This window comes from Zootoca vivipara, chromosome 12, assembly GCF_965207765.1.
Source record: "Zootoca vivipara chromosome 12, rZooViv2.hap1.1, whole genome shotgun sequence".
Lineage (NCBI taxonomy): Eukaryota > Metazoa > Chordata > Lepidosauria > Squamata > Lacertidae > Zootoca > Zootoca vivipara.
This window is the reverse complement of record NC_142595.1, coordinates 8,623,794-8,646,425: the sequence shown is the minus strand read 5'-3', so window position 1 is coordinate 8,646,425 and position 22,632 is coordinate 8,623,794. Positions and strand designations below refer to the sequence as shown.

Genomic DNA, 22,632 nt, shown 5'->3' with positions numbered 1-22,632 from the left:
GATCGTTGGAGAGACTGAGTGCATTAACACATTATCATTTACTCCAGGGGTCGGCAAGGTTTACCTCGCCTGGGCTGCTTCACTCCAGCGGAGCACCCTCCGTGGGCCGGATTGTGCGTGGGCCTGCAATTTCTGACGTCTGTGCAGACATGATTTCTGGCATAAGTGTCTGCACAAACGCAATTTCTGGCGTTTGTGCATGCGCAGACGCTGTTTCCAGCACCACGGAAGCAAGTCCCCGTGCCATGCTGTGCCGGTTTAGCACAGCACACAGAGACTCGCCGAGCAGGCAGCTCGGTTCCAGGGGCGGCTCGTGGGCCAGTTAAATGCCCCCCCATGGGCTGCTTGTGGCCCATGGGCCTTAGGTTGCCGACCCCTGATTTACTCCAACTCCAGGGTGGTCCCACTGCTAGTACAGTGGTACCTTGGTTTGCGACCGCAATCCGTTCCGCGGAGGCGGTCGCTCGCCGAAGCGGTCGCTCCCCGAAGGCATGCTTCTGCGCATGCGCGCTCCGCAGAACGCTTTGCGTCTGCGCATCCAACACTGCAGAACCCAGATGTAAACACTTCCGGGTCCGCGGCGGTTGCTCGCCGAAGCAGTCGCAAACAGAGGTAGACGTAAACCGAGGTTTGACTGTATTTGAAGTAGAGTACTTTTTTCCCCCAGAAGAAAAGCAGAGTGAATGCTCAACGGACAGGTTGCCTGGAAGTGACCATAGTAAAACTCATGCAACTGAATCCTATGCTTGAGAAGCAAGTTCCAATGAGGTCAAGGAAGTGTAGATTGCACCCCGTTTTTAACATAGGGCCAATCCACACTTGCTAGTAAAAGCCTGACTTAAAACAAAAACAAAACACACCTTAAAGAGAAGCCATTTGGTCCCCCTCTCTCAGTTGAATATGTGGATTTTACATCTTATTGAAATGTGGGCGATCCATGATTTTGGAAAGGCAATGTGAATGCGGCTATTATTTTGTTTGTTATTATGTTATGAATTTTTGTGCTTTTATACTGTAAACCGCCCTGTGATCCTTGGAGGAAGGGTGGTATAACAACAACCACAACCAAAAGTGCTTTATTGCAGAAGTTTATTGCACTGCAAATTTGGGTTTGCACCGCCCCCAAAACCCCTCCACCACAAAATCCCTTTCAGGTCTCAGAGCAGATTAAACTTCTTAAATTGTGCCCCCCACTGAACAAGACATAACACTCCAGCTGAGTTGCATGCAGCTGCTTTTACACTCCCCAAAGCATCTCTTAACTAAACATTTGGGAGCAATTCTTGACAGCACCAGAGCCTTGAGAGTGCATTGCAGTCAGAGGTGGGCATTTCAACGGAGGCTGGATGGCTACCAGCGATGCTGCAGTGATGGGTTTCCTCCTTCAGTCTTCGGGATGGAACACGATGCAGCCGCCCCCACCCAGCTATACTAAAAGCTTTTTAATTTTCCCCGTTGCTTCCTATGGGGAGCTGTCACTTGTAGGGTGGGTGGAAAGGGGTCAAAAACCAACCCGGAAGTCCTGCCTCATGAAAACTGTATTGTCAGTCTATAAACTTTTATAAGTTTATGATGACACCTAGAAACACGGAGGGGTGGGGGACACCCCATGGCAACTGCGGCGCAGGCGCAAAAAGCCTCCTCTACGTCATCGGCCCTAGAAAGATGGATTCGCGAGGCTCGTTTGCGCATGTGCGGGTCGTGAGGGAGCGCGACTGCCGGCAACGGCCAACATGTCGGCGCAGGGGGACTGCGAGTTCCTGGTGAAGCGGGCGCGGGAGCTGGTCCAGGGGGACCTGTGGGCGGCCAAGGCCTGGCTTATCACCGCACGGAGCCTCTACCCCGCCGACTTCAACATCCAGGTCGGTGGGGGCGCGCCGAGGCTCCGTCCGGCCTCCCCTTAACGCCTCTCCTCTTTTCCTATGCGCTGCCCCACAATGCTTTGCGCGCCCCAAGCCCTGCCCTCCCTTTTTTGCTGCTGTCCTGCTGGTTCAGCCCCATAGAGATAGGAACGCATAGCACGCCCAGTTCCTTTACCTATTTGGGGACAGCGCTTCCGACTTACCATGTTTTTCTTTTCCTCACTCTTTATTATTATTATTTAATTAATTTGCCTGCTTGTTTAAAGAGTTGCAAAGATGGGAAAGCTGCTCTTGGGAGGCGGCGGAGAAATCCAGGCTTCTGCCATACGAATCGTTCGGTTGCAAGAGCGCCCACCGCCAAAAGCAGAAGCCATTAGCAGTTATCGTTATTATTTATTGAATTTGTTCACTGCTTTATTTTGCCCTGGGCAGCCCAGAGTGGCTCACAACCAAACAACCTCCCCCGCCACATAGAAACCTTAAAACCATGGGTTGGGAAAGAAATACATTAAAACACCCCAGTCTCTTCTAAAAGGCCCTAGATTGTTTGATTAGACAAAGGCCTGTCTTTGTTTTTATGCTTTCATCAGATAAAGTTCTTTGATGGGTTGGAATGCTTGTTTGCTTCTTTATGTTTTTGCTGATCCTAATATACCCCCCTGCTAAATTGTAGAAAGCAGTACTGTACGGTGCTGTAATAGGATATACAGATATTTCAAGTGAACTCTTTTGGTTTATGTTATAGTGCCTATTGCTCTAAATTGCCTGTATCACGCTGCCATGTTGACAACAAGCAGCAGTGTAAACATGCTCCAAACAAAACACACCTCACATTTTGGTAAAGATCGATTTAGATGCAATACTCCCATCAACTTACATTCCAACCCCTACCCTCCAGTCTGAACTACTGTACTCCATTAAATGCACAGTCACTTTGCTTTCATACCTCTCAGATTTCGAAATGGGGATCCCAGACAAATAGGAAAAAGTTTTTTTCTGCCTGTCTCTCTGCCTGCCTTTTTAAAAAAAGTGTGTGTGTGTGTGTGTGTGTGAGAGAGAGAGAGAGAGAGCATGTGCATGCATGTTTCTGCCCTCATTTTTTACTGTGATAAGGTAGAAAGATGTCATGTTGAGAAATTTGATTGAAGATGTTCTGTATGGCTCATCTTCTGCCCTTGTTTTTTCAGTATGAGATGTACACTATTGAACGGAATGCAGAACGTACAGCATCAGCAGGCAGATTGCTATATGACATGTAAGATGCTTTCCATTCCCCCCCCCAAATCGAGGACTGAAAAAATTGTCTGTAAACCACTCTACTTAAAATTGTATTGCTTTATGGCAGTGTTTCTCAAACCTGGGTCTCCTGCTGTTGTTGGACTACAACTCCCATCAATCCCTGACCACTGGTCCTGCTAGGGGTGGCGGGAATTGTAGTCCAACAGCATCTGGGGAGCCAAGTTTGAGAAACACCAGTTATAAGGCATGATAGGAAAAGTTACAGAAAATAAACAACCTCAGTTGGGGGATGATAAAATTATGTATGGTGCGACAGAAGTGGATATATTTTCTTAATCTGTACTGGAACTTGTGGTCACCCAGTAAAACTGATCAGGATGGACAAAAAGAGTACTTGTTCACATGAAATCTGCTACCCCAGTAAGTGGTGGTAGGTAAACAAAGGTTTAGATAGAGCCATAGAAGTGCATAGGTCTATAGCTACAGTAGCTAAATAGAACCTCTAGCTTCAAAGCTAGTGTACCACATTTGAGGGCAAACAGTTATGCAGGGATATTACCTTGTCTTTGGTCTTCCTGGAAGCATTTAGCTGGCAATTGTTAGATTCAGAAAAGAGGAGACCTGCTTTAGTTCCCAGAAGAAACAAGAAACATTTTCATTTTAAGTAGCGTGGCTTTCCTGGTAAAATTTCTGTTCTTGATTGATTTCAAATATAAATAATTCCAAACTTTTTTTCAATTCTTTATTTCAGGTTTGTTAATTTCCCAGACCAGCCAGTGGTGTGGCGGGAGATTAGTGTCATTACAGCAGCCTTAAGGAATGATTCGCAGGACAAGCAAACTCAATTTTTAAGAGGTATGCCTTTCTTCCACTGAATCCCTTGCAAAACCGTTGACTTGATGATCAGTGCGGCAATGTATCTGAAGGCTTTTGAGGAACGTTCCTCCAGTAGCTGTTCTCCAATTTCTCCCAGCCAACAAGTTACTTGTCTTCTAGGAAAGAGTCTTGCAATGGTCTCCAGTCAAACCTTTTTATTATTATTTTACATTCTCTCTTCTTAGCTGTACCCCAGATTGTTTGCTTCATTGTCATCTTCCCTCCTACAGGTTTATTTGAAACCCTACCAGGCCGAGTTCAGTGTGAAATGTTACTGAAAGCCACAGAGCAGTGCTTTAATACATTGGAACGGGCAGAAATGTTGCTCCTGCTTTTGCGACGTTTCCCTGAGACTGTGGTTCAACATGGGGTAAGAGAGTGGTGTTTTTTCGTATTTCAGATACCTTTTTGTTGTTCTTCGTTCTCATACCTGACTGCAGATTGGTAGAAATAAAAAAAAAGTGGCAGGACATTCTTTGGAGGACTGTGTGATCTTTGTGCTACAACTCCATGCTAAAATTAATCAGAATAGCACAGCAGTCAGTGGGTGTAGAAGAACAACTTTTGCCAATGCTAATTTCAGATACTCAGAAATACAGAATTGGTTGATTTATGAATATTTTGAGTTTTTTTTTAAAAAACCCAGTTTCTCAGCTTTGTATTGCTGCTAATAAAATAGTGCAGGTATAAACTGTAAATTGTTCAGCAAGAGGTGAGGCAGGAAGCAGTTACTTTTCATTGTTCAATATGGTTCTGGGGAACAAAATCTTGAACTAATAGATTTTAAATTTTATTTAAACTTTGCAAAGGTGGGCCTTGGGGAAACATTATTAGAAGCAGAAAATATTGAAGACCAAGAATCACCTGTCAATTGTTTTAGAAAATTATTTGGTAAGTAAAATAGTATTTAAATGACAGGACTTGACGCTGTTTTTAATAAATGTATATTTTTGCTGTCTTGCTCATCATAACCCACGTATATTAAGAACAAAAAACTGGATAAATCCTTGTTGGAAAAAAACTTTGAGCTTTATTGCTGTGTATCTGACTCCACCTGACTTGCGTTACTCTTTTTGCAATATTTAATGTGCAAGCGAGACTCAACTTACGAAGAGGTTATGTCCCGGAGATAGTGCAATAAACCCCAAATCCCATATAATAAAAAAGACATTGGGTGCAATGGTGGGGTGGGATTGCCAAAATCTTTTTTTTCTGGGCGCCTGCCAAGCGGATAAAGTTGAATGCGTACAAGTTAAATGTGCTTAAGTTGTGAGCTACCGTACCTGTATTAGAAAAGTTGTATTCTGGTTCATACTGTGGCTCTGAGATCCAATATCCAATAAAAGGGGACAAATCTACAGTAGGCCTGCAACTGTCCCTCGCTGCCCCACAAGCTGGCAGCAACATTATTTCTTGGGGATGGGGAGAAACTACAGCATTGTAATTGTAAGGGAGTTTCTGGAGTTTGAAAATGCACCAAGAGGTAAAAGCTCCTCTCAAAAGTCAGCCCGTTGTCATCTGTCAAACCTCCACTGTTGATTTAGGTTCCATAGAGGTGTTAATAATGTAATAGGTTTAATTGCATGGTAGAATCTTATATAAAGTACTTCAGTAGAGTTTATTCTGGTGTAGGGATGGGGAACCTGTTGCCTCTCATTTGGGGGGGGGTATTTCATTGGTTTATTTGGGGTGCTTACCATGGTAATAGTTTTCATCTCTAAAATAAAAACAGCTAGGGATAAATGTTTATTTGCTTGACTACTGCCCCCATCATGCTTGACCACTTGGCCATGCTGGCTGCAATTGATGGAAGTTGTGAAGTTCAGTGACATTTGAAGGGCTCCAGGTTCCCCATACCAGCTTTTAGAAGATGACATGTATCTTTGAAATCTATTGCCTAATTTAATAAGCTATTGGTTTAACCTGTTGTTAGCAGGACCTTGTTTTAGAGGAGTCTCAAAGCAGCTTGTCACTCACTTTGCTTGGTTAAATTGCATTGTCAGGACAACTGAAAATCCTAAAATACTGTTTTTGGCTCCTTTTTAGTCTGTGATGTCCTTCCCCTAATAATTAACAACCCTGATGTGCGCCTTCCGGCCAACCTGTTATATAAGTATCTGAATAAAGCAGCAGAGTTTTATATTAATTATGTGACGAGATCTGCGCAGACTGAAAATCAATACCAAGGTAAAGGCACTGGAGCCAAATGCACTAGCAAATTTAGGAGATTACTGCATGTCAGAACAGTATGTGGGGTTGTGTGAGGGAGTGGGGGGGGGGTTGGACTGTGAATTGCTGCAGAGCTCATCTGTGTCTGGCTGTAGCGGTCTCTATTTCCTCCCCACACCTTCCCCAAAATATTAAAGAAGGCTGAGCTAATTGACGTGAGGGTAGCTTGGTTTAAGACCAAAAAATGCCATGGGTTCCATTTCTAGAATATTTGTTCGAGTCAGATTTTGCTTGCATTTTAGGAGTTTACTTTTGAATAGATGCCATGGAAAATTTTAACTACCACCTGCTTTGTTAGAACCGCAATCCGTGATTCTAACAAGAAATAAGAAAACTTGTTCGAATCTCCACATCCTTAAAAGTACTTGTCACCTAATCCCATGCAAACGGGTAATACCAGACTTTGTGCAGTCCAGCAGTGCAGCAGAGAAGATGACCACATAGATACCTTCTTAGATCCATTCAGAAGGAAATCGGTCTGTAAACCCTGGAGGAGTATTACTTATCCATGTACATATCATTTAAAAAAACACCAAAAAACAAGACAGGACACATCACTACTGTCAGAGTGGGTTTATATGGTCTAGAAAACAACAGAAGAAGGGAAGGAAATTGAGGTAGTAAAAAGGAAGAACGTTATCAGGAGTCTTTCTTCCATAGGGGGCAGAAAGGATAGAGTTGTTTTCATGGACCCCAAGGCTTTTTGACAGCTGAGCTTGGTAGATGGGATGTGTGAAAATATTAGAGGTGAACCAGGCCATGAAGAATTTTGAAGGTAGATATGAGCTATTTGTACAGGATCCAGAATCAGCTTTCTCCTCTGTATTTCACCATTTGAGATTTGTCTTTTTATTCAAGTTTGGACATTTTCCATAATATGTGTGTGTGTGTGCGTGCGCGCACACACACACACACATGCATATAAGCAGTGTAAGAGGCACAGACTGAAGGAAGTTAGACTGTTAAATTGATTTTTGGTGATGAACTAAGATATGCTTCTGTTGGTTTCTAGGTACACAGGATACATCTGATCTTGTGTCCCCCAGTAAACGAAGCTCTCAGAAATACGTAATAGAGGGCTTAACTGAGAAATCTTCTCAAATTACGGATCCGTGGGAAAGGGTGTTCAAGATACTGTCCGTAGTGGGAGTAAGGTGTGAATGGCAGATGGACATGGCAAGAAGGTTTGTTGTTATTATTACATTATAATCCTATTATTATCATCATTATAAATCCTATGCATGTTTCATCAGAAACAAGTCCCATTACATTTAATAGCACTTAATGGCATACAAGGGTGTCTAGGATTGCAGGCTTGAGGGTGAATGGCTTGGATTCTAAAATAAGATCAGAGGTGGAAAGTTTCCTTTTCTCCTTGCAGGAACCCGAAAAGCCTCTCCAAAGAGCATGGGTCCTGAAAAATAGGGAATAGGGGCATGGGAATCTCTGTGCAAGTTTGGGCGATTTCTTCCAGGGTCCTCTCCCATGGTTTTCAAGAGGGTCCTTGTTGAACGATGCTTGTTGAAGGGTGCAGCTGCCTGCAGGAGGGGAGGGCATACTTTCCTTAAGTGAACATTTAATAATAATAATAATTAATTTATTATTTATACCCCGCCCATCTGGCTGGGTTTCCCCAGCCACTCTGGGCGGCTTCCAACAGAAAAATAAAACACAGTAATCTATTAAACATTTAAAAAGCCTCCCTGAACAGGGCTGCCTTCAGATGTCTTCTAAAAGTCTGGTAGCTGTTTTCCTCTTTGACATCTGTTGGGAGGGCGTTCCACAGGGCGGGCGCCACCACCGAGAAGGCCCTCTGCCTAGTTCCCTGCAACTTGGCTTCTCGGAACGAGGGAACCGCCAGAAGGCCCTCAGTGCTGGACCTCAGTGTCCGGGCAGAATGATGGAGGTGGAGACGCTCCTTCAGGTATACTGGACCGAGGCCATTTAGGGCTTTAAAGGTCAGCACCAACACTTTGAATTTAAAAAAGATAGCATATTAAAACTACCGGATTAGAAAGTCTATTCACTTTGTATACTTGTGTCTTCAGAAGCTTTGGCGACACATTGCTCAAAATGAAAGATGTCTGCAGATACATCAGTAACTATGATAACGAAGCTCATGCAAAATACAAGACCCAAGTGGTCTATTCCACAATGCTGGTCTTCTTCAAGAACGCATTCTTGTATGTCAGCAGCATCCAACCTTCTCTCTTCCAAGGTTAGTTCATGGCCAAGTACTTCGTTAAGAGCAAGGGTAGGTTCACCTGCAGCCCTCCAGATAATGTTGGACTCTTTGGTTCCCATTTGGACCCCCAACTGGCATGGCCAATGGTCAGGGATAATGGGATTTGTAGTCCAAAACATCTGGAAGCGCATAGGTTAGCCCAGCCCATAGATGAACCTATTTGGTTGTAGGTTTTTATTTCGTTTAAACCAATAATCCTGGGATTCTTTACAGATATATCAGGGGCTCCTCAGTGAAAAAGTCAGAAATGATGAACAAGCATCTTGACAATAGCCCCTGCAGATGTGCATCCCACACAGTGCCCACAATACTGTAACAATGAATGCACTGGCTGTGGGGAAGAGTAGCGTGTTCCCCTAGCAATGGAGCGTTGCTGTTTTGGGTGGTGGACCAGCACAGACTTGAGGGGAAACATCAGGAAAAACGTAGAACAGACTCAATAGCCCTGTGTGCATGTGATGTGAGTACACACAAAATTGGTCTGAAGGCAAAACTCAATGTGACACTAAACTTATCATTAGAATCCATCTGTGCTATGTGTCAAAAGAAATTGTTTTGGGGACCGATAGCATTACCTAGGAGGGATTTTCATAAGGACCGCAACAGATTGGAGGGAGGGGAGTCCTGATGAAATTGCACAGCTCATTCCTCATTGCTTTAGTTAAGAGGGCCCTTAATAATAATAATAATAATATGTATTTATTTATTTATTTATTTATTTATACATACATACATACATACATACCGTGTTTCTCATATTATAAGACATGTCTTATATTTATTTTTTCCTCAAAAAAAACCACTATGGCTTATTTTCAAGGGATGTCTTATTTTTTTCCTCCTCCTCCTCCTGCCATGGCCAGCATTGCTGCTACGCCTATCACTATGTCTTATTTTCGGGGTATGGCTTGTATTCCTTGAATGCTTAAAAATCCTGCTATGGCTTATTTTATGGGTATGTCTTAAAATATGAGAAACAGGGTACATACATACAAACCCCGCCCACTCTGGGCGGCTTACAACAGAAAAACAAGCTACAAGAATCTATTAAACATTAAAAGCCTCCCTAAACAGGGCTGCCTTCAGATGTCTTCTAAAAATCTGGTAGTTGTTTTTCTCTTTGACACCTGATGGGAGGGCGTTCCACAGGGTGGGCGCCACTACCGAGAAGGCCCTCTGTCTGGTTCCCTGCAACTTTGCTTCTCTCAACAAGGGAACTGCCAGAAGGCCCTTGGCGCTGGACCTCAGTGTCCGGGCAGAACGATGGGGGTGGAGACACTCCTTCAGGTATACTGGACCGAGGCCATTTAGGGCTTTAAAGGTCAGCACCAACACTTTGAATTGTGCTCGGAAACATACTGGGAGCCAATGTAGGTCTTTCAAGACCGGTGTTATGTGGTCTCAGCGGCCGCTCCCAGTCACCAGTCTAGCTGCTGCATTCTGGATTAGTTGTAATTTCCGGGTCACCTTCAAAGGTAGCGCCACGTAGAGTGCATTGCAGTAGTCCAAGCGGGAGATAACTAGAGCATGCACCACTCTGGTGAGACAGTCTGCAGGCAGGTAGGGTCTCAGCCTGCATACCAGATGGGGCTGGTAGACACTGCCCTGGACACAGAATTGACCTGTGCCTCCATGGACAGCTGTGAGTCCAAAATGACTCCCAGGCTGCGCACCTGGTCCTTCAGGGGCACAGTTACCCCATTCAGGACCAGGGAGTCCTCCACACCTGCCCGCCTTCTGTCCCCCACAAAAAGTACTTCTGTCTTGTCAGGATTCAACCTCAATCTGTTAGCCACCATCCATCCTCCAACCGCCTCCAGGCACTCACACAGGACCTTCACCACAGTCACTAGTTCTGATTTGAAAGAGGTAGAGCTGAGTCATCATACTGATGAACACCCAGCCTACTTAGATCGTCCTAAGTAGCCCCAGGAGTTTGTGATTTGCTCAGTGTACCATGATTGGCATATTTGTGGGCTTTATATATTGATGAACCTCCCTTGTTATCTTAGTTTTATGGATGATAGAGAGATTTAGCCCTTAAATTGCTGGCCAAGGATTCACGGGCTCAGAAATAAATTGTAGGTATGACCTCGTGTCAAAATACCTAATTCCTTTTAGGAGGATTTGGCATCTAAAACCTGGGTGTTGATTTCTCCATAAAATTATTATTTTACTTTTGCTTGGTATTGTGAAGTATATGCTTAATAAATTGCTTATAGTACAATTTGATGCTTTCACCATACTGCTGGAAGTGAATCTTCCAGTAGCTAGAAGCAGATTCCAGTGGCATTCTCTCAGTTGCAACTGTGCTTAAGTGGTGTGTTTCATTTTAAACATAGGACCAAATGCCCCAAACCAAGTTCCACTGGTTTTGCTAGAGGATGTTTCCAATGTTTATGGCGATACTGACATTGAACGGAGCAAACATGTGCACAAAAAGAGGAAGCTTGCCGAAGGGAGAGAGAAAACCATGGTAACATGTTCTATTCTTGGTATATATGGAATGTAATTTGGCATAGGGTTTTAGGATGTGGGTTTGTTCACAATTATTCTTTCTGAAATTTGAATGTATTTTGGTTTAGTAAGAAGAAACATCTTTCGTTTTGAAGCCTAAATTGGAAGCATTGTGTTATCAATGAACACCTGAATTGACCTTTTGAGTTTGCAATAAGTCTAGCATCATTAACTTCATTTGGTAGTAGTCCTCAGAGTTGTAATGTGAATAGAATTTGATTTTGCTTTGTTTGTGCTGTGTTGAAACCAGCTGAGAACTCTTGAGTGTATTTCCTTCAGTTGTAGTCAACTGTATATCATATGACTTTCACACAGTGCTTAAGGTGATATTTGTAAGAAGTTGTTTGTCAGAGTCAAAGGGTTTAGAATTTGAAGCATATAGTTTGACATGATACTTAAGCATTGTCTCAACCTGCAGAGAACGAAGATTGGGGCTCAAAGACAAATGAAGTGTGGGCTGCAGGGAAGTTAAGCAGTAAATGGGCACAATATGTGATACTGCAGAGCTTACATGGGACAGAAGCTAAGGCAGGTTATTGTTGGTTTGAGTGAATATTTAAGTGCTTTTGACAGTTTTCTTGGAGCAAACACTTTTTGATTCTGGAATACTTAAATAAGACAAGTGTATTGGGTTACTTTAGAAGTGGCAGAAAACAAGTATTTTTGCTATGCTGCCTGCAAAGTCATTTTGGCTTTAAAAAAGCATTGCCAACTTTTTCAAAAGTTTGCCTACCTGGAGGCAGTACTTAGTTGCTACCAGGAATCTGGTAGTAACTAATGTTCTGCGAACATATGCTATGGACTGCCAGTTTTTTACACAGTTAACTCAAATACAACATTTATGTTAACCTATTGCTCAGTTTATTTTTATTTTTTAAATGTTTCATTTAAGCATTTAGGCATATTTACAAGCAAACAAACTAAGTACACACACTTAAAGGGACGCGGGTGGCACTGTGGTATAAACCACTGAGCCTTGGGCTTGCCAATCAGAAGGTCAGAGGTTCGAATCCCCGCGATGGGGTGAGCTCCCGTTGCTCGGTCCCTGCTCCTGCTAACCTAGCATTTCGAAAGCACACAGTGCAAGTAGATAAATAGGTACGGTACCACTCCGGCAGGAAGGTAAACGGCATTTCCGTGCGCTGCTCTGGTTCACCAGAAGCGGCTTAGTCATGCTGGCAACATGACCCAGAAGCTGTATGCCGGCTCCCTCGGCCAGTAAAGCAAGATGAGCGCCACAACCCCAGAGTCGTCCGCAACTGGACCTAACGGTCAGGGGTCCCTTTACCTTTACCTTTATACACACTTCCTTTACACACACTTAACTCATCATCTTTGAGTCATTTAAGTTCTTACTGTACTTACATTGCTTCTCATTTATCTCTGTAATTACTTCTTTTATAGTACTATTATGGTATAACATCAAGTCACCTTACAAGCCTTGTCCAAACAGTTTATTTTGCATTGACTTTTGAGCAGAGCTCTGATGACGAGGATCCTTCTGGGAAGGGGAGAAGCAGGCACATTACAGTAAATGCAGCAGACCTTCCAAACGCCATTGAAGTACAAGAAAGCTTTAGGTTGGCTAGGGAGAGCTGGGAACTTCTCCATTCTCTTGAATCTTTGGATAAAGGTACGTATGATGGTGTGCTGACAAGCTTTATGCTGCTTTGGTATACATGGGAAATAAATAAAAATGCTTCCGGAACCTTGCAGTTACATTAAATGATCATGTTCCATCCAGGTCTTGTGCCTTTTGGCAGGGAACTGACAAGTGTCTTTTGAGTCTTCGCTCTAATGCGACTCACGGAAAGCCTTGAAGGGTAGAAGTAAATTGGCTATCATTTGCCAGCCTTGTGATCCCAAATGAACTGTTTACATGGGGAGTGGTTGACCCCTTTTTAGAGCAGGGGCTCCCAACCTTTATTAATACGGTTCTCCCTGAATATACACATCTATCATTTTGACTTCCTACAGCAGGTCCAGGAACCAGATGCAGCCCCCTGGGCCTTTCTGTTTGACCTTTGAAACTCTCCCCAGACCACTCACCCTCCCAAGCTGCTCCTCTCCCCAACCCTTTTTTGCACCCTCCTTGAGTGTTTTTGACTGGGCTGAAAGTTTATTCGACTCGCTCGTTGCCTGACCCTTTTTTTGCCTCTGACCTGGGCCCCCACCTCTGACATCTGAACCACCCTCCACCCTCCTGAAGGCTTTCCAGAAGGGAATATAGTTCTTGGGCTGAAAGAGGTTCCCCCATCTCTATTCTAGAAGAACCAGGTTGTCTAGCAGCACAGTTTGGGTCTAGGCCTGAGGACAAGGTCTGAAGAGTGTTCACTACCAAGTTCATGCCCGTGTATTTCTGTGCTGTCTTTACCTGAAGGCTTACAGAGAGAGAGCTAAAGCAAGCAATTGCCCTGATATATTTGCCTGTAATCCATTTTATTTTGCAGAATTCACAAGAATGTGTGTGTCATGGAAGACCGATACTTGGCTTTGGCTGCGGATCTTCCTCACAGATATGATCATCTATCAGGTAAAAGCTGCACATGCAGATTCCTTCCGTTTTAATGTAATGCTTAGCCAAGAGTTCTTTTCTGCAGGAACTCAGCCTGAACAAACAAATGGCTGCATATTGCCTCTCAAACCAATTGTCAATGGGGGCACCTGAAGCTAAACTGTGTGTACTTCTGCTCAAGCATGAAAGGTTTGGACTTCAGGGTTCCTACTTGGGTGTCATCAGTACTCAGCCCTGTTCCCAGCAGTAACCATCAAAGGTTGGGCTGCTCTGAAGCAATGTACTTTAAGTGTTCTGAACCCTCAGATGGTGTTGTAGAAATACAGTAAATATAAAGCTGGTGTAACTAGCAGCAAAGAGCCATGAATCGAGAATCTCACCTCTTTCATGAATTCACCAGGCGCTCTTAGGCAAGCTGTGCTCTCTCAGCCTTCAGCTCTTCTTCTGCAAAATGGGTGTAATAATGCTCACCCTTCTTAAGAAGCTGCTGTAACAATTACTGAGTGCACACATGTAAGTAGTAGTACTAGTAGTTGTAGTAGTAGTCTTGTCTCCATTCTTAATATTAAGCATGGTGTTTTTTAAACTTAGCTTTATAGAAAGCATAGTCTTTTGTTTCCTAGAGACCCCTGATTTCTGAAAATGGTCAATTTAGACTGATCTGTCTTTTGTGTTTCTGTCTTTGGAAAGGGTCAATATAAAAAAGCAATTGCCAGCTTGCATCACTTATCAGCTCTGCAGGGATCTCACTCTCCGCAGCAGATCCTGGGGCAAGGATCCCTAGAGAACCAGCGATCCCTAATCCAGCTTGCAACCTGTCACTTTGCCCTTGGAGAATACCGTGTAAGCCTCTGTGCTCCTCCTTAATCTAGCTAGTCTCTTCCCTTTCTTGCTGTTGACCTGCTGCAAAGAGTGGAATTTATGGGACAGAGTGCAGGTCTCAGAAAGGCTCTCAACTGGGCTGTGAATGCCAACCAAAACTCTTGTAGATGTCATCTGTTACGAAGAAGGAAATAGGTCATGTTTGCCCGTGGATGGTGGTGGTGGTGTAATGTGAACAATGGGTCACATGGCCCAGTGCTTGGTCTCATGTCTGGAGCAGATCAACCATGTCTGGATGTTCTGAGATAAGGATGCCAAGTGCATGACTTGCTGAGTCATTCCTCCCATTGGCTCAGAAAAGGGATGGTGCTACCCCCATGTCATCTATATCATTGTTTGGATGTTGCAAGCAAAACTGGGGAGCCTCCAGCTCGAGATGGGCTATGCTTCTCACACCAATTCTGTTTGCATAAATCAAGAAGGAACATTTGCTTCTACAAGCAGCCTGAATCGACCCCTTAAAAATATAGTGACAATCTTAACTGTCTAATTATTGTTGCTTTAACTGCTGGCTTGTGTGGGTTCGCTTCTAAAATCATTGATCTTCTTTTTCTTTTTGCAGTTGGCCTGTGAAAAGGTACTTGACCTGATGTGCTACATGGTGCTTCCCATACAAGAAGGGGTTAAGCTTCCGGAAGAGCAGCCTACAGGGAAGTCCAAATTCAGGAAAGGTACTGGATTACTTTATCTCTGAATAGCAGACAGGAAAACTCTGAATTAAAAATCCTAGTGATCTAGCCCCTAAATCTGTTCAGAAAAAGTCTGTTTGCTAAAAACATACCTTTTCAAAAAAGCAAAAGTACTTCTTTTCCCTGATGTACCCCTTCCCCCCCTCCAATAAACAAACAAACAAACAAACAAACAAACAAACAAACATACAAGTGTATCTGATAGAGGACAAGGATCCAAAGATCACGTTAAACATGGCCAAATTTTGTTGCTATAAAACTTAGGGAATAAGCTGTGCTACTGTAAAGACTTAGAAGCAAATTATAGATAATATTGTAGAGATTAAGACTTAAACCATATTTTAAGTGCTGCCATAATTGTATTGTTTATCATTATATTGATTGTTAATTTAAATTTAATTTTATTGTGTTTCTGCATTGTTTAGTACGGTATGTGAGTCTGGTCTGGGACCGTAATAAATTCAAATTCAAAATATACAAGTCACTGGGTTAAATTATGATGATTTGGATCATTCTTGTTACAGATGGTATTGAGTTGGGAAGAAGAAGTGGTGTCAGGGAATGTTCTAGCAGTGAACATTCCTTGACTATCGGACTGGAGAGGTGGCAGGGCTCAGACAGCATCCGAGAGCCACTACTGCAATCTGAGACAGACACCCAGGGGGAGGGGGAGGGAGAAGTGTCCAGCGGGGAGATGGCCCACCCTTTCAAGTTCGCGCCTGAATTGAGACATTCCAGAGCACGCAAACGTAAAGGGAGGAGGTCCGGACTCCCCCGGTTGTTATGCTGGGGGAGGAGCAGGCAAGGGGCATTGGGGGAATCTTCCTCGGACTGAGCAGACATGTTTCCTCGAAACTGTATTGCACTGTATATATCAGGCACAAATAAAAGTCTTAAAGACAGAATGGCTGTGGAACTCAGAAGCAATCCGTGACAGGTGGCATTAGCAAATTGGGAATTATTTTTAATGGCTAACTGTTGTGACTTGGTTCTTAGCAAAGTTACAGACTTTGTAATAATTATCAATCTGTCATTTGTCTTTAGCTACGGAGTTGAAGCTCTGGCCGTGTACCAGTAAAGCAATTATGCCCTATTGCCTACGGTTACTGTTAGCTTGTTTTAAGGTAAGTTGTTATTCCGTTTGTAGTGAGGAAAACATGCCTTGTTACCACTTGGTTTCTGGAGTGGATAGACTTGGTCATTTCTATGATTTGTTAAGCAGAATCATAGAATAAGAAGGGAGGATTTTTACTATCAGTGAGTAAAAATCCACCAAAAGAATTTACAAGATTTGGAAATTAACTTTCTGACTCTGTTTGCTCCAAATTAACATTCCCAATTATTATATTAATCCTCTCTCAAAAACAGGAACTTTTTTTACTGCTTTATATGAACCAGGGACCCAGGTGGCGCTGTGGGTTAAACCACTGAGCCTAGGGCTTGCTGATCAGAAGGTCAGCGGTTCGAATCCCTGCGACGGGGTGAGCTCCCGTTGCTCGGTCCCAGCTCCTGCCAACCTAGCAGTTCGAAAGCATGTCAAAATGCAAGTAGATAAATAGGAACCGCTACAGTGGGAAGGCAAACGGCGTTTCCATGTGCTGCTCTGGTTCACCAGAAGCGGCTTTGTCATGCTGGCCACATGACCTGGAAGCTATACGCCGGCTCCCTCGGCCAATAATGTGAGATGAGCGCGCAACCCCAGAGTCGGTCACGACTGGACCTAATGGTCAGGGGTCCCTTTACCTTTTTGAACTAGCATGGTGACTAAGAGGCTCTGCTGTGACTTAAGGGAGTCCCCAGTTCAAAGCTTGTATCCTCCATGAACCCAACCAGGTGTCCAAGGCAAGCCACAGTACCCCATCTGAAATATCATGGTAATAATAGTGGTCCACCTTACAGTGTTGCTGCAGTTGTGTCCACTTCTGGGCACCACAATTGCTGGAATACGTGCGGAGGAGGGTGACCAAGATGATCAAGGGTCTGGAAACCAAGCCTTATGAGGAACAGTTGAGGGAATTGGGTATGTTGAGGCTGCAAAACAGCAGACTGAGAGGAGATATGATAACCATCTTAAAATATCTAAAAGGCTGTCACATTGTGGGTGGAGCAAGCTTGTTTTCTCCTGTTCCGAAGAGTAGGAATCAAACCAACAGTTTCACTTTACAAGAAAGGAGATTCTGACTAAACATCAGGAAGTAATTTCTGACAGTAGGAGCTGTTTGACAGTAGAATAGGCTCCCTCAGAAGGTGGTGGACTCTCTCCTTTTAAGGAAAGGTCTGTCATGTGTGATCTAGTTGAGATTCCCGTATTGCAGGGGGTTGGACTAGATGAACTTTGGGGTCCCTTCCAACTCTGCAGTTCTATGAATTATTGAGATGACACGAATTACTTTAAATGCTAAGTGGTGGTGTTGTGTCACAAGTCTCTAAAGTCTGCTTGGGACTGATTCAGCCTCATTCCAAACGCCAAACAAGTATTTTTGGAGATTCTGAACAGTTCCTTGAACTTGTAGGTTCTGTTCTGGCAGCCGTCCACATTGACCTGCTGCTTCGACCAGTCCTTTGTGGATAGATATGAATGTCGTAATCCGTAGCCTGGCAGAATCTCAGGAAATGAGATTCACATGCAAAAATGTGAAGCAACTCCTCTTTAAGTTTCTCTGCATTTTTCCCTTGCAGCTGAGAGCTTTCACAGACAACAGAGATGATATGGCATTGGGTCATGTGATTGTGTTGCTGCAGCATGAGTGGCCAAGGGGAGAAAACCTGTTCTTGAAAGCAATTAACAAAATCTGCCTACAAGGAAACTTCCAGTATGAAAATTTTTTCAACTATGTTACAAGTATCCTTTTTCCAAAAATGCCCTGGGACCAGCTTAACCGTTAAGGAAGCATCTTCTAGGAGGCCCACATTTTCAGAATTTCCAAAGAGAAGAGGGGTCTGATCTTAGAAAATGTGGGGTAGAGGTTTGATTGAGTGGAATTTAAGTTCTATAATAGCTGGGAAATGAAAGGGGCAATGGAGCAGGAGGAGAGAGAAAGACTCAGGAACATGGTGATAGGCATTTAGGAATGGCCCAGCGGCCCAGACACTTCAGTTTGTGGGACAACCTGTTCATGGGAACTATGGCATGTGTTAACTGCTGGATACTTTTAAGTGTAAGAAATTCCCTTCCTATTGCAGGACTGGTCAGTGTGCCCCAGCCAACACTGTACTAGTTTATTAGAGCAAAAGATAAATTAAATCCACCCATTTGCATACAGTTAGTGAAGGGGAAACATAAAGTGATTTACTAGGACATCAATAACAAGGAACAAGATTTTGAAGATCACTTGCAAAACACATCATAATATTTTTTTTCTATGTTCAAATCTTTCCTTTTTGGACCTGAACAATTGCTCCAGATATTGATATGCTGGAAGAATTTGCCTATTTAAGAACACAAGAAGGAGGAAAAATTCACTTGGAATTGTTGCCAAATCAGGGAATGTTGATAAAGTAAGAAGACTATTTTTTCCAATTTAGAGTTGATGAGAATATAATTTATGTGATGTGGCTAGTTAAAGCAGTGTACGTACTGGAAAGCATCCAACTTGAGTTGATAGGTTTGTGTCTGTTGTACATTTAAAATTCCAGGTAAGCAGGCAACTAAATGCATACAATATCACGGTGAAATGGGAATTTAAAACTTATTTTTGGCATTGGATTCAAATGTGGGTGAGCTGGTCTCTTCAGTGCAGTGGGACCGTGTGAGGCCTGGCCAGTAAGTGCTAAGTCTCTGCAGGGCCTAGAGGGGGAAAGTGTTCCCAACTGTGGCACAATGCTAGGGATAAGGTATGTCATGGCCACATAGATTATTGCCAAGCAGACTGCTCCATTTAATACAGGGGGCAGAATCGCAAGGCCTTTCGTGGCAAAAGCGTATAGTCTTCCGCAATCGTTTGTAACAATGAAGAGCAGGTAGCAAATATTTTAAACAATGTGCAAAGTCAGCAGCTGGTTAGTCCAGGAATCTCAAATGACAGTTCTGTCATGGTGAAATCCACCAGTGGGTTGATAACTGGTAACTGCTACGCTCCCTTTCCATAGATTGCACAAAGCAGCTCACACCTCAAAAAAACATAAGCTCAGCTGTATTGTTGCAGGCTGTTGAATGAATGGCTTTTATTCCCTTCTTAATTTTTCCTATGAGGGAAAGTTATTTTGCCTCTTTAGTTCTATAAGGGTATGGTGACTGTTTCAGAGTGTATTCCAAGTTTGGGCAGGTGTGGGTTATGTGAGTCCTGTGATATCTGGGGTACCGAATCCAGTGGCATGTTCCCTGGCAGCTCTGATAAACATATTCCTGTGTCCAGTCTCTTTCCCTTGCCTCCTGTTCATATTCCTTTCAGCCACAATTGTGGCTTCTCTCGATATATATATATATATTGTATACCTGAATGTACATCAGCTGATGTTTGTCAGTACCAGACACGTGCCTGGGTGAATTTGAGGAAGTGACCATTCATTTGAGTAGAAATATTCAGGAATCCATGGCAGCCCTGAAATGGCTCTGCACGTGGCAGTCAAAGGGCAGCATGGAAAATGTTCTCTAGGATGGACAGGGGAGCATCCCATGGGAATGAGGGTGAGGGGAGCTTGGGGTGGCAATGAGTCCACTAGTCTCTGACTAGGGAGAACCAAGGAAATCTCCAAAAAATGGTGACAGCTTGATAGCATGCCTTGGCTAGTGGCAACAATCTCACAAGGCGTCAGTCCTCATAGCCATTCATATAGCTGAGAGATTTGGATAAATGATCAAGATGGGACAGAGGAGGGAAGAAAGAATGGAGATAAGAGGATCTGGCAGAAGCTCACTAATTTTTTTAAGTGGCTTAGATTCTCAGGATGCTGAATTATGAGTTTGTATGGTAGATACAATGCCATGAACTTCACTTTCTGATGTCAAAATTGATGCTGAAGCTTCTTAGGATGTGGGGGGGGGCACCAGGGTGCCCATTGGAGCAAGAGGTCACAACCCAGCCGATCTGAACGTGCTTTTGGGGAAAGGGGATACAACACACTGCTACCCAAAAGATGGGCAGGACCAATCTTTACTTTCCATTAGATAGTGACAGCCACTTGCTGATGAGGGCAGCAGATAAAGAATATTGTTTCCACACCTGTTCTCTCTCTCTCTCCCCCCCCCCCCCATATGCAGTGAAATGAAATGCCCGGGACTATATAGCATTTAGGTTATCCATAAGTGAATCAGGGTTAATTCCTCTAGTTTTGAAAAGCACGGCTAGCAGACTTGCAAGAGGAGACACCCTCCACCTTCCACTTGAGAGCAGGAACCCTTTTGCTGCTCCCAAACTACATCTGGCAGCAATGCTTGAAATGAACACACACACACCCGCTCTCTCCTGTTGCATGAGCCTGTTCTCTCTTCCTGCCAAGCTATGCCCGCTTTCTTCCATCTCCCCACCCGAATGGATGAGAAAGGGAAGGGAGCATTCACCAGCAAGTCCAGCCCGTGGTTCATGCCAAAATTGCGTCTTCCCCCAGCAAGGAAAAAAGCAAGTTGAGAGCCACATGATGCTTGGGAAGGCCCCCTGGGGGGGAGGGAGACCCTCATAGTGGCCGGGGAGGAGTTATTCTGGTAGAGGAGTATGAATCTGCTCACAATTAGGATTAGTCAACTGTTGGAGACCTGTCTGCTCCAAAGGAGGTCCTCAACATCTAATCCCACCACCCTTGAAGCCTTAGAGCAGGCATAGGCAAACTCCGGCCCTTCAGATGTTTGGGACTATAATTCCAATCACCCCTAGCTAACAGGGCCGGTGGTCAGGGATGATGGGAATTGTAGTCCCAAACATCTGGAGGGCCGGAGTTTGCCTATGCCTGCCTTAGAGGTTATTCCTTCTGGAAGCTGCCTGGCGGATTAACCAGGCGGTGGATTAATTGGGTGGTAACGAGGGGTGTTGCAGCCTCTCTTGCCAAGATTAAGTGCCTAGTGCACAGAAGGGAGAGGTGTTTTCAGTCCCAACTGCTGCAACCCTTCCTCGCATTCCACTTCCCTGCCGCAGTCGAGGTGACAGGGCAGGAGCTATGAGCAGCCTCACCTTTCTTCCAGTCCACTAGATAATCGTGCCCTGACTGCCAGTAATAGATAGCACACACCTTTCCCCCATGACCCTACTGCAGAGGACCTGTCACAGTTTATCTCATGCTAGAAGAGGATGTCCTCAGGAGCAAGGCACAGAAGACTAGCACTATGTATCTTTTTCACTGGGGTCAGGAGTCAATTTTGCCAAACTTCTCCCCAACTCTTCTATCCCAAGAAGAAATGTTTGTCACGGAAACGTCATGCCAGGCCTTCCAGATGTACACATGACATTCTGACAGTCTCAAACCCAGATCCTGGGGGTTAAAATTGCCAGAGAGATAACTGAATGGGTACAGATCGAAGTCTCTCTCTGCCAGTGAATAATGCAGCCTGCTCCATCCCTAGCGCAGCTACACCACCCACCTTGAGCACCAGTTCCCTTCTTGAAGCTAACAAGGAGACAGCAACCTGGGCTTCAACTTCTGCTTTTTTGTGTGCCGTTATTGGATAGCTCTAGCAGGTTCTGTGTAGCCAAGATCCTGATCTGAGGTTCCAGCATGGCCTTTCAAATCCCTTGTTGACTGATAATAGAAAATTGGGCTTACTATGGATTCCCTTCTGGTTAGCAGGCCAACCCACCCTTGTTCCATGTTCTGGGGTAGATCGTGATCACATGTGTAGTTGCCCTAGAATAGGACAGTTTCTGACTCCACCGAGTTCCTTCTGCCTCTGCACTTTTCAGCTGCATCTCTGGCTGGGTCTGATCTTTAGTTGAAGCTTGTGTGCCAGGCATTTGGATTTGAGGAAGTGGCCCTGCTGCTATATTCTGAGAACCAGCGTTCCCCCCTCCAGAAGGGGCATAAAATTCTGCCAGCTGTCCCTTCAGTTGAAACAAGTTTTTCCTTGTGTCATGTGGTCTCTAATTTCCTGATTGTCTGCAGGGCTATAGCAACTGCATTCCCCTTAGGTCAAATTTATGTTGAAATATAGCTGATTTTGTTCTTTTATCTTGCATGATTTCTGCAAGGAATTATTGGGGGTTGGCAGCACATCTGAAGTGAAGCGGAATGGAAAAGATTCTGAAATGTCTATCAAAACACATCTCACCAACTTAATCCAATTTTATACTGAAAGATGAAGAAAGTGGGCTAACTTGTGGTTCTGATTCATGTTTGCTGCTGATGTTTTAAGAGGCTTGCCAGTATTGCATGCTCATCCCCTGGCAGGGAGACACTCTGCCCCCCCCCCCGGTTCCTTCTGCCTTTACATAAAGCTTAGTTGTTCCATCTCTGGAGACTTTTGGATAATTCCCCTTTGGTTAGTCTAAATGTTTGTGGGAAATATATTTTCTTAATTAAAATGCATCAAACACAGCCATTTGGGCCGAATTTACCCCCCTCTGAATCTTTATCTGCTTGATTTGCATGTCCTTGAGGTAACTGTAGCTTTTTGCTTTGTAACATTAACACTAAAGCTGGAAAAGGATTCAA

The 22,632-nt window shown here is 44.0% G+C and overlaps 1 protein-coding gene across 3 annotated transcripts in view; it reads left to right on the top strand.

The window, feature by feature from the left end:
• The first annotated feature begins 1,688 nt into the window (after nucleotides 1-1,688).
• The window catches only part of INTS10 (integrator complex subunit 10), a 24,029-nt gene continuing 3,085 nt past the window's right edge, over nucleotides 1,689-22,632 (top strand). For all 3 annotated transcript variants that reach the window (XM_060282256.2, XM_060282255.2, XM_088656185.1), the window contains exons 1-16: nucleotides 1,689-1,862; nucleotides 3,050-3,117; nucleotides 3,853-3,956; nucleotides 4,208-4,347; nucleotides 4,787-4,868; nucleotides 6,024-6,164; nucleotides 7,219-7,390; nucleotides 8,255-8,424; nucleotides 10,794-10,927; nucleotides 12,448-12,601; nucleotides 13,419-13,501; nucleotides 14,174-14,326; nucleotides 14,928-15,036; nucleotides 16,099-16,178; nucleotides 17,734-17,896; nucleotides 18,459-18,552. In XM_060282256.2, coding sequence (XP_060138239.1) covers nucleotides 1,734-1,862; nucleotides 3,050-3,117; nucleotides 3,853-3,956; nucleotides 4,208-4,347; nucleotides 4,787-4,868; nucleotides 6,024-6,164; nucleotides 7,219-7,390; nucleotides 8,255-8,424; nucleotides 10,794-10,927; nucleotides 12,448-12,601; nucleotides 13,419-13,501; nucleotides 14,174-14,326; nucleotides 14,928-15,036; nucleotides 16,099-16,178; nucleotides 17,734-17,896; nucleotides 18,459-18,552 — 1,976 coding nt within the window. In that variant the 5' untranslated portion in view covers nucleotides 1,689-1,733. The remainder of the gene's footprint in view (nucleotides 1,863-3,049; nucleotides 3,118-3,852; nucleotides 3,957-4,207; nucleotides 4,348-4,786; nucleotides 4,869-6,023; nucleotides 6,165-7,218; nucleotides 7,391-8,254; nucleotides 8,425-10,793; nucleotides 10,928-12,447; nucleotides 12,602-13,418; nucleotides 13,502-14,173; nucleotides 14,327-14,927; nucleotides 15,037-16,098; nucleotides 16,179-17,733; nucleotides 17,897-18,458; nucleotides 18,553-22,632) is intronic.